This window comes from Gobio gobio (genome assembly GCF_949357685.1).
Source record: "Gobio gobio genome assembly, chromosome: 8".
In the NCBI taxonomy this organism is placed as follows: domain Eukaryota; kingdom Metazoa; phylum Chordata; class Actinopteri; order Cypriniformes; family Gobionidae; genus Gobio; species Gobio gobio.
Window position 1 is genome coordinate 5,212,208 of NC_137114.1, and position 12,343 is coordinate 5,224,550.

General features: G+C 35.5%; 1 protein-coding gene and 1 pseudogene across 2 annotated transcripts in view; one reads left to right on the plus strand and one right to left on the minus strand.

The window, feature by feature from the left end:
* mlf1 (myeloid leukemia factor 1) overlaps positions 1-1,095 on the minus strand; it is a 35,286-nt gene extending 34,191 nt beyond the window's left edge. The window contains exon 1 of the mRNA XM_079824401.1: positions 969-1,095. Coding sequence (XP_079680527.1) covers positions 969-1,015 — 47 coding nt within the window. The 5' untranslated portion in view covers positions 1,016-1,095. The remainder of the gene's footprint in view (positions 1-968) is intronic.
* Positions 1,096-3,163: 2,068 nt separating this feature from the next.
* The window catches only part of LOC307130265 (fatty acid hydroxylase domain-containing protein 2-like), a 39,319-nt pseudogene continuing 30,139 nt past the window's right edge, over positions 3,164-12,343 (plus strand). Inside the window, exons 1-5 of the transcript in view lie at positions 3,164-3,295; positions 4,321-4,418; positions 4,492-4,595; positions 4,811-4,932; positions 8,908-9,025. The product of the transcript in view is annotated as a fatty acid hydroxylase domain-containing protein 2-like (transcript). The remainder of the gene's footprint in view (positions 3,296-4,320; positions 4,419-4,491; positions 4,596-4,810; positions 4,933-8,907; positions 9,026-12,343) is intronic.

Sequence of the window (12,343 nt, forward strand, 5' to 3'; positions counted from 1 at the left end):
CATAACATAGTTGAGAGTCATCTTTATACAAAGTTTGGTTAAAAACAATTCTGAAAACTAAAAATGAATTGTTGAATGAAAGAAAAAAATATCCCATGGTTTAAATGTAATTTCATGTTTTTTTTTGTTTTTTAACAACTGAGACCTGGTGTCCTGTCCACTACAGTGTCCACTAACATATGAACAAAATATCTTTTCAAAAATGTATTTTCCCCCTTTGTTTCTTATGCTCTCTAAACAATGTAATGACATGAAATAATACTAAATTCAAGTATTTTCACTTTTGTTCTGGTTCCCATGAGGCTATAGTAACTAACGTGCCGTGTACTGTGGCTGAAAGACAAACCGGGTGAAAAATAAAAAGTGGTAACACTTTACAATAAGGTTGTATTAGTTAACATTAGTAAATGCATTAGTTAACATGTACAACACCTCTGTTCAGCATTAGTTCATCTTTGTTAACGTTAATTCATAAAAAAATCCAGCTGTTCATGGTTTGTTAAATGTTAGTTCACAGTGCATTAACTAATGTTAACAAGATTTGAATAATGCATTAGTAAATGTTAAAAAATTAACATTAATAAAGATAAATAAATCCTTTATAAGTGCAGTTCATTATTAGTTCATAATGTTAACTAATGCAGTTAACTAATGTTAGCTTATGAACCTTATTGTAAAGTGTTACCAAAATATTAAATAATATTTATTTGTTTGAACTAATACAAAGCAACAGAGCAAACAGTGTAAATGACCTTTACGTCCTTTACACCATAACAGCGCTTCAAAGTAAACCCAGCACTACTAATGAAATAATAATCAATGAATTATGACTCACTGAACCCAATTTTTAGTATCTCATAATTTGCTAATTATTCTAAAATTAGGTCTAAAATAATTGTACGGTTAAATTTTCACATTTCTAAAATAAAAACAGCAACATCTTGCATATGAAAGTGCATAAGACCTACGCAAAGAAAGAGTCTTCTTCAAACGGTCTGTTGAGATTGTTGAACATGTTGACGGATGATCTGAGGCGCTCTTCTGGAAGAAAGAGGAGGACGCGCTGCTACTATTAAAACGCGACGCGCTGAAGGCGGAGTGAGTGGCGATGTGACCAACTTTCAGCGCTGCGATTGGCTGAATAAAGAAGCGTTGGTCCCGTGTCAGTGTTGTGTATGTGTCGTCATGGCAACTCTTCTTATTTTCTAGAATCCACATATTGATTCCCACGTGTTCACTGTCACTGCCGCATGCACATACCCTGCTGTAAGTTTGATTTGTTAAGTAACCGTAGATATCTGTAACTTTATGGCATTGTCTCTCTGTACAGAAGCAGAGTAAAGCAATGCCCCCAGTGTCCTGCAGATGAAGAGCAGCAGATGTGTGTGTGTGTGTGTGTGTAAGGACATCCAGCAGGCCAGAGAGAGACCCGATACTCCGGCATGAGGCCACACATTCCCTCAGAGCACACACATTACAGGCTTTCTCTCATTTCTGTCAGTAACATACCAGACGTTTACACTCAGACATGCAGCATGTGTGTGTGTGCCCACTTGAAAAAATACTATAGTATATTATAGTAAAATTACAGTAAAATTACTCTAGTAAATACTATAGTGTTTTTGAACCATACTATAGTAAAGATACTACAGTAAATGTAGTATATTACTACGCTTTGTTAATTTACTGTAGTATATTTACTATAGTACAGTTCAAAAACACTATAGTATTTACTAGAGTAATTTTACTATAATATACTATAATATTTTTTCATGTGGGCAAAACCAGTCATTAGGGTCGATTTTCAAAAATCTTAAAGCTGAATAAATTATCTAATTATCTACATAGGACAGAGTTTTCTACTTGCAAGTTTTAAATGTTCAGCAGATATCTTATCCATATCATATGCTTTATTATCTTTTAACCTCATAACTGCATCATAAACTTCTTTTGGAGAGACTAAATTATCTTTTATTGATGTGTGGTTTGTCAGGACAATATTTAGCCGATATGTTTGTAAATCTGGAATCTGAGGGTGTAAAATAATCTAAATATTGAGAAAATTTCCTTTAAAGTTGTCCAGATGAAGTTCTTAGCAACGCATATTACTACTAATAACACATTTATGATATATTTACGGTAGGACATTTACAGAATATCTTCATGGAACATGATGTTAATATCCTAATGATTTATGGTATAAAAGAAAATGTCCCACATGAAAAAATACTATAGTATATTATAGTAAAATTACGTAGTAAATACTATATGTCCTACCGTAAATATATCATAAATGTGTTATTAGTAGTAATATTGGTTGCTAAGGACTTCATCTGGACAACTTTAAAGGAAGTTTTCTCAATATTTTGATTATTTTACACCCTCAGATTCCAGATTTACAAACATATCAGCTAAATATTGTCCTGACAAACCACACTTCAATGAAAGATAATTTAGTCTCTCCAAAAGAAGTTTATGATGCAGTTATGAGGTTAAAAGATAATAAAGCATATGATATGGATAAGATATCTGCTGAACATTTAAAACTTGCAAGTAGAAAACTTTGTCCTATGCTTGCTATTTGTTTTACTGTGTTTTTAGTTCATGGTATTTTGCCTAATTCTATCTTATCTGTTATTTTAGTGCCTATTATTAAAGACAAAGCAGGCAAAATAAATAGTATGGACAATTACAGGCCTATAGCACTGGCCAGTGTTTTGTCCAAGGTCATTGAGAAGACATTACTGAATAAATTGGAACAGTTTGTCCTGACCTTTGACAACCAGTTTGGTTTTAAACCGAAACATGGCACAGATATGTGTATTTTTGCTCTAAAGGAGATTTTAGAATTGTATAACAGGCGCAATTCCACAATTTTCATGTGTTTTATGGATGCCTCTAAAGCCTTTGATCATGTAAATCATGAAAAATTATTCTATAAGTTACACAACAGAGGAGTTCCCAAATTTCTGGTAAGAATTCTGGCTTTCTGGTATGCTCATCAGTCAATGTATGTAAAATGGGGTAACTTTGTGTCTGCACCATTCAATGTATGTAACGGAGTTAGACAAGGAAGTATTTTGTCTCCCTTTCTTTTTAATGTTTTACGGATGATTTATCAAAGTTGCTAAACGAATGTGGAACTGGGTGTATGGTTGGTAATATGATTATCAACCATTTGATGTACGCGGATGATTTGGTCATTTTTAGTCCATATAGTGCTGGACTTCAACAGTTATTGAAGATCTGCTCTCAATATGGCACAGACTTTGCACAGAACCCAACACTAAGTTCAGTCAGATTTTTCTCCAGATTGTGGAACCACTGGCGTTTTAGTTTATATGCAAATATGTGATATGTATTGTTTGTTTGTTTTTGTGTTTGTATTGGTATATTTCATGTTTGTGTTTTTTTTTCGGGGCGGCAGTGGCTCAGTGGTTCATGTAGGTTGTCTACAAACCGGATGGTTAGTGGTTCGATCCCTGGTTCCACCTGACCAAGTGTCGAGGTGTCCATGAGCAAGACACTTAACCCCAGCTGCTCCCGACGAGCTGGATGGCGCCGTGCATGGCTGACACCGCCGTCGATGTGTGTGAATGGGTGAATGTGAGGCAAATGTAAAGCGCTTTGGATGGCCGTAGGTCTGTTAAAAGCGCTATATAAATGCAGTCAATTTACCATTTGTGTTTTTTGGACCATGTGTGTCCTGAATAAAAGCTTTGATGATGATATAGTGTTTTTGAACCATACTATAGTAAAGATACTACAGTAAATTGTAGAATATTATAGTAAAATTACTCTAGTAAATACTGTAGTGTTTTTGAACCATACTATAGTAAAGATACTACAGTAAATTGTAGTATATTATAGTAAAATTACTCTAGTAAATACTATAGTGTTTTTGAACCATACTATAGTAAAGATACTACAGTAAATTAACAAAGTGTAGTAAATACTATACTACAATTTACTGTAGTATCTTTACTATAGTATGGTTCAAAAACACTACAGTATTTACTAGAGTAATTTTACTATAATATTCTACAATTTACTGTAGTATCTTTACTATAGTATGGTTCAAAAACTGTAAAACGGTTTTACTGTAATTTTACTATAATATACTATAGTATTTTTGATGTGTTGTTGGCTATTGCCTCAGATATACCCGTGAGATCGGGACTCCAGGGCCACAGATTGTGCTATTTCTTAGTTTTGAAGACTTTATTATGTGGAAAATAGCGAATGTGTATGTCTGTTCAACACAGGCTCACATTAGTTGTATGTATTCAATATGATGTGGCATCTCATCTCTAAAATCAGGAAAACACTGGAGGACTCTGGGACTCGGTGAAGAAAGCAGCTTTTGTCATCGGATCTGGGCTTTTCTTCCTGATCGGGTTTAGAAACTCTGTGACATGGTGAGCAGTTTTGCCTTCTTGTACTGTGCGTTTGACCTCTCCTTCCATCATTCATGATCTGCTTGTGTTCTAGGCATTTGCAGAGGTTCTGGGGAGCGTCTGGAGATTTCTGGCAGACTCAGTGGACCAAACTTCACCTTGCCTTGGGAGGAAATGAGGCAGCCTTGTTTTTTATCGGTCAGAGAAGTCGTAAACCTTGTTTTTAACCTTTTGCGGCATCCCCTCTGGACATTGATTATGAAATGTTCATGTATCTGTTGTTCTAGACTGAAGCATATCGATCTGTGTTAGTCTCAGTCTGGACCTGATTCATTAAATTACCCTACAATGCCACGAGTTGAAAGTAGGAATAGGAATAGTGAGTGAATGATGTTCTCTGTGGTGTTGAACAGATACCATGCTGGTGCCAACGCTGTCGTTCTGGTTGTTTAACGCCCTGCTGATGGTGGTGGACTCCACAGGAAAGCCAAGCTTCATCACACGCTACAGGATTCAGCCTGACAAAAACAACCCGGTACCCATTCATTCAATTAAATAAGGGATCTAACCCCTTAACTGTCCCCCCCTTTTTGAGAATACACATGAAAATGCACTATCCAAACTTAAAGCGCTGTAATTCAAGAACACTTAGACCTAAGTTTGGTCTTGATTTAAAGCAGACACTCGGCAGATTATTGCTGAAGTGAAAGCATTTCAAAATATGAAAGTGTGAAAAAGTTATGGAAGTTTAAACTTACTGTAAATAAAAAATACTGTACTAAATATTTTTTATTTTATATAAAATATATATTTTAGAAAAATGTTTTAATCTAAAATTACTATAAAATCAAAACCATATGTCTAACCAAGTTGTGTTCCAAATTTGAAGTTGATATCACAAAAATTAAAGTCCCCATGAGATGTTGTTTAGGCGCTGTACCAAAAACAGCCACCGGGTGTCATTGAAATTCCATTGATTGTTTTTTTTAAAATGCATTTTCCTGTACATTTCTGTCCAAATGTCACTTCCATTACAAAATAGTCACCAAATATGGACCCTTGAGACTCAGACCTTTCCAACGATGTTTTGTCAAGATTAGAAAAGATTTTGATTATAAAGTAGTTAAAATACATTTTGTAATATGAAACATGACGCCGCCCACTAGGGGGAGGTGCCCGCTAGAAGAATTTAAAGTACCGTTTCCATGGTAACACAATGTCCAATTTCAAAACGGTTTTCACAGGATGAATTTTGAGTTCGTAAGCTTTCGAATGATACCTAATTTATGATAATAACACCAAATATATGATACGATAAAAAGGCGATCAAAAAAAGAGAGCCAGTGGGACGGTGACAGTTAAGGAATAAAGAGTAAATAAGAACGGTAACAGAAGTTCTAGGTCTAATTATAGCCTAGTTGTGAAGTAATCCATTTAAACTCTTTGCAAATAATTTTTTAAAAATATGCACATATACTCTTGTTTGTTCAGTATGTCTAAAATGTCAAAAATGTAAAAAACGTTCGTCTCGTCACATTCAAATGCCGCCTCATCTGTCATCAAGTTACACATGATTGCATATGTTAAATTCAAAATGGTGAAATTACACTAAAAAGCTGAAGTAGTTTGCCTCACTGTGGGCCATTAAACATATCCATGGTAAAACAGTTATCAAATATTAAATGTTTTGCTACGTATATCTTACCACTCTAAAACTAAAAGCGTCACACTCATCTTCAGTGAACATTAAGCCCTGCCTTCTTTGCTCTGATTGGCCTAAAAATGTAAAAATAAAATAAAATAAATCTCATCCTAACAACAAACAGATGCGTACCGGAGACTTAAGAAATATCAAATATTGTGGGGACAATTTGGCCATTTCCAATTATTGGGGGGGGGGTCTTGTAAAAATCCTCCCAAAAAACGTACCTGTGTTGAGTAATCAGTAAAATGAAAGAAAATGTGTTCATTCCACGAACAAAAAAAACATTATATATGTGCATAGTATACATAGTGTATGTAATTTTTTTTGTTATCACTATCAGCCCAATAAGAAAATTTGGCCAATATATTAAAGCCGATAAATAATGTATTATTTCCTTCAGATGCACACTCTTCACTGTGATGGTGTTGAATTGCTCTTAAATATTATATAAAAATGTGGATTTATCGACCGATATATCGGTTATCAGCTTTCAAATGTAAATAATTATCGCTATCGGCCAAAATGTTCATATCGGTGCATCTCTAGTATGTTTACAGTGTTGTTCAATAAAACCATAAGGTTACTTACTTTTGAGACTGTATAGATCCAATAATTAATAACTACAAATATCCGATTGCTCGAGTAACAATCACATTAATTAGCAGTTACTCCCAGTATAACGGAGATCCAGATCTCACTCATTAGTTCTTGCTGAGGCTGGGAAATATATTTCATATTCACACAATTATTTAGCTGACAAATGAAAGACAAAGCAACATTAATGAATATTGCCCTGATACTATTTGACCAATGCGTTTCTTAAGATCCTTACTCATAAGTAATAATGCAGTTTCAATAGCATCTCTGATTTAAACGTGAAAAGGCGATGATTAAAAAATAAAACAACTTGTTTTATTTCAGTGAAAACTCTTAAGTGATTAGTTTCCAGCATCACACAAAGATTTGTAGGGGTTATTGGTAAATATCTGCAAATATCAGTATGTATTGATATATTAGTGTAAATGTTTCTTCTTTCGGTGTAAAACACGGCTCAGTTTGTACCGTAGCTCAGTCCTGTCATAATTGTTCATAAGCAGTTTTTAATGAGCACACTGGCCTGTACAGTGATAACTCTCTCTGATAACCGGCAGTACTGATAATAATTTTAGCACGCATGGCATGAATTTAGATTACACAGCATATGTAATCAGACAGTCATAAACACTTCCATGTTTAGATTATGCAGTGTGTCTGGCTGTTAAAGCAGAAAGACGCTTAATAATGGCCATAAAGTTCAGATTTCACTGACAGTGTCAGTCATTATATGAAGCAACATGTTTTTAAAAGTCTGATAATATTAATCTGTAAAAGGTTTTCCATTCAGATTATGTTTACCCTAGAGTTACATTTACCTTAGACACTCTACTAACTAGAAGTGACTCTGTATGTCAACTAACTCTCTGAATTTATTACGATTTATTATTTAACTCTCTGAAATGAATACGATTTATAAAAATACTTTTAACCACTATTTTTAAGATTGGCCCTTAGGAGACTTGCCTTTATACATTTAGAACAATAATATCTTAGTCTAAACCTAAAATAATCTTGACCAACTATATAGCATTTTAAAGCTTTTCAAAAGAGATGATAGATAAATAGCGATAGATTTGTCATTTGTGATGCAGTGCCAAACTATAACGCACACTCTGATTCTTTCCATATAATTTTTTATATGCATTTTAGAGATTGAATTCAAATCAAATATTAACATTACTGACCAAACTACTTCTGAATAGGATGTGTACTTCATAGATATTTTGAAAAGTATGAAAATATAACGTTCAGATCACTCAAACCATATATGGAAATTAAAGAGTCTACATGTCATCTAGTGGAAAACGTTGGTACTGCGCACAAAAACATCTTTTTTTTGAGATATCAACCTAAAATTTGGCACATAATTTGTTCAGATATTTAGCTTTGATTTTCTTGAGGTTTAAGAGTTGAACATGTTTTGTAAAATGTTTATTTTATATAAAATATAAAAAATATATATGTTTTACATGTTCATAAACTATAACTTGTTTTAAACTTTACTTTTACATTTTCAAAACACTGCTTGATGAAGTTGTTAATCTCAGCACTTCAGGACTAGATTTGAAGAGCTCTGAGATACAACAAAGTGTGTTGTATTTTGTGTCTGTACAGTTGCTTTTGAATAGCTGTCCTATACGGGTCAAACTGACCCACAAACAGCAGGAGTGTATAACTTTTTGATATGCACATTTCACAACGCATCAGCATGTTGAAACTTTGCATGCATGTTAATGACCCTAAATGAGAAAAAGTTACACAATTTCAAGAAAAACAATGTAGGTTAGATAGTATTTCAGATAGATTGAAAAAAGAAATTATAGCTCATTTTTACCATTTGTGGCATACAAAAAATATTTCTGTATTGAAAAGAATGGGGAAAAGCTAATTTTTTTAGCTTCATAGGTTAGTAAAAAACTAAAATAACAAAATATAACGAAGAAATTGTATTATTTTGGGTCTCTACAATTGCCTTAGAACATTACAATATGCGGGTCAAATTGACCCATGAACATCACGAACGTAACAGTAAATGTGTGTGTATATGTCAAAACACATCAGCGTGTTGAAACTTTGTATGCATGTTCATGACCCTAAATGAGAAAAAGTCTCAACATTTTAAGAAAAAAAACATAGGTTAACTGATATTTCTGACAACTTAATCTAAACGGGTCAAATTGACCCTTAAGATGACCGTTTTTCCCACAGGTGGATGCGGGCCGGCTGCGTCACGCGGTGAAGACGGAGCTGTTTAACCAGGTGTGTCTTTCGGGGCCCGTGGTGGTTCTGACCTTCATGCTGATGCAGTGGCGCGGGGATCCGTGCGGCCCGAGCTTTTAACACTCGCAGCGACAGAAAACCAATCACATACAAGAAAACAAAGGTCACGAAATGTCCAGTTGATGTCATTAGCTATTCAATCAACATTAACCTTTACCAGGTATCGCATTTCTCATGAGATTACAGCTGTAGTTGTGTTTGCTCACTGTAGGCTACAGACATCACCTTTTGAGTTAAAATTCGTTGTTTTTTTTCTAATCTAATTGTGTTCGCGACTATAAAGTGAATGTGTTTCTGTAGCCCCTTTCACACCGCCAGCGATGATGTCGCTGCATGTCGCCAGCGCCAGAGATTCATGTCGCTAGTGGGCGTTCCCACTCCGGGTTGCCTATAAACGTCATTAGCTGATCACCCTCGTCCTTCCATGCATAATTTTTTAAAAATGTGTCTCTGTATGTACACAGAGACATATAGTAAAGAACAGGGAAATTGCTAACAGCTAAAATAAACATCTCCTCCATCTTAACACGACACCGCAGTAGCTGTACAGCAGACGGATCACGTGCACTCCACTGACTTCACTCCTATAGGTTGACGCTCGCGAAAATCGCTTCTCATTTGCATAAAGTTGACATTTCTGAACTTTTGTCGCTTGTCTCGTGTCGCTTGACACGCCCACATTCTGTCGCCAACGGTCACTGTCGCTCGTGTCGCCGGAAGTCGCCAGTGCTCCATTGAAATGAATGGGATTGTGTCGCTTTGTCGCTGCGTGTCGCTGGCGGTGTGAACGGGGCTTGTCAGTATGACTGTGACACTTGAATGTTTACATTGTGACTCAACTGGAAACACAGCAGCTCCGGATCGATTGGTTCTTGAAGTGTGTGTGTGTGTGTGTGTGTGTGTGTGTGTGTGTGTGTGTGTGTGTGTGTTTGTCTCATCGGATGCGCTGCTACTGTCTCTGGAGGAGCTCCTCAAATTGTCCCACGGACATTGGGTGAAAAGAGCTGAACCGGCCATGATAAAGTTTTAGCTCCTGTACAAGATTAGCATACTCCCCTTCAGACTCTCTGTTGTTTAAGACTGGGTGCACCCAAAACCTTTTTTTCGGTCTTTAAAAAAAAATGAGAAGCTCGTCTTCACTGGATGAGGAAGTGTCCGTGTTTTCTCAGCTGTCGCTGTGAATGTTTTGGACTGTTGGAGCTCTGAAACGTCGCAAACTTGCGTCCCGGCTGATGTGAATAGTTTTGACGCGAACTATTCGCACACAAAATATTTGTTTTTCCGCTTCGCTTTTTCGTTACGCGTCCGGTGTGAAAGGGCCTTTATTCGTGCAAGTCTCGTCTGGTGTGAATGCACAGTAAGACAAGAGGACAGCGAGGTCATTAAATGATAACTGTGATTACATCAATATCGTTGATGAAAAAAGACTCAAATCTAGGGATGCACCAAATCCAGGATTCGGTTTCGGATTCGGACGAATATTGGGCATTTTGACAGGGAATCTCAGAATTTTTTTCCACCTAACCCTAAGTTTGCACTATGTGCTCCGCTGGTCAAACGTAATGATGCCGCCATTGATTAGACTACGGGAAGGTGTTTACTAAGGATGCAACACTACAGTTAGTCCATGGTTCAATACATACCTCGGTTTTTAACCACGGTTTTCGGTTTGGTTCTGATGGCTTGTCACATCAGTTTTTTGCTATTCTATTCTTAAGCGACAGGAACAGCAAGAGGTTAAGGAGAAAAAAGACTTTTATTGCAATACTCTTTCTTTATTTTACTTAAAATAATTGAAAACGCTTACTTAAACTTAAAACTTTACTTAAAAAAAACCCCTTGATCACATTCCTAGTGTATTGTATAATATAAAATAAATATATATATATATAAAGATTTACACTGGCAGCTCAGAGCTGTACAGCAGCATTTAAGGATGAAATTGAATGAATAAATGTAAAAATAAAACACTTCACAGACTTCACTATAAAATATACACTGATTCTTATTAAAGCTACCCAGATAGCACACATACGTCGGGCCGATGTCCACCCTATGCACAAAGTTTCATCGGCAAGATGTAGCTCAGAGAGCGTTTGCTAATTGGGAAAATGTCGCCGCGACATCGGCATCTGATCGCGAGTGCTCTCCGGCCGATGTGTGGACGATGCAAATCCTGGCCGCTCTACATGGGCTTTCTAGGACCTTTATTCATTTAGGCTGAACCTTTCAGGATACACCCAGATAGCACTGGCATAGAATCAACGTTAGGCTACTCACGGCATCAAAGACCAACGTCAGACACGCCATTCAAAACTAACGTAAATCTACGCAGATGTTTTGCTTACCTTATGCTGAAACGACGTTGATTTGGTTAAAGTTGTATACAGTTAACACATTTTCTGTTTTAAAAATCTCAAATACTTAATACTAATAAGATAAATTAGCCTGTTTACGTAATAATCACACATCACATTCAGTTAACATTGTTTTAATATTTACAAAGCAGTTACAGATAGAATATATGTTTAAAGCATAAACCATCTATACAATCTTCAATATGACTAATAGAAAAAGGCATTTACATTCAAATACACAAAGAGGTATACAAGTAAATTACAGACAAATATAAACAGTCTCAAGTTAAAAAATTAAAAGCAATACTTACTCACGAATACAGCTGATCATGTTGTTTTGTACCAAATTATTGGAGCACATCACAAAAGGAGATGTAAGGCAGAACATAATGAGACTGACAGGCTTAGTCACAAATCACAGGTTTGTTTCTAAAAGTGACTCTCCTTTTGTGTTCCACAAAATAAATGCATATGGGTGAGTAGATAGTTTATAAAGTAATCTTACCCTTTGCAACTAGTGTACAAATCAGCAAATGTAAACTCCTTGGGTGAAAAAGGTGACAAAGATGTAACCCACAATTTCAATAGCATAGAGAAATATTTTTAATTACTTTAAAAATAAAATGCATATTATGGGCCAAAAAAAAAAAAGGTTTAACCCAAACAGTCATTATTAAATGCCCATGAGAAGGATGCAATACTAGAGAAAATGGAAAATTAAAGTATGACCATTGGACAAGAAATACTGATTGGGTCAGCAGGGTCCAGCCAATCCCTTGTTAATAATTAAATATCACTTGTTTATATATTGATTATATACAAAATAAATAGTAGTTAATAAGCAAGATGTGGTTCAGCATTGGTAAATTGTAAAAAATGTAATCAGAATATCGACTGAAATTATGCATGTGCTGTATAATATCTAGTATTATTGTGGCAAAACTAAGCAACTGTGACAGTGGAGTTTGTAGAGAATATTTCAGAAAAGTCACAAGAACATGTATTAG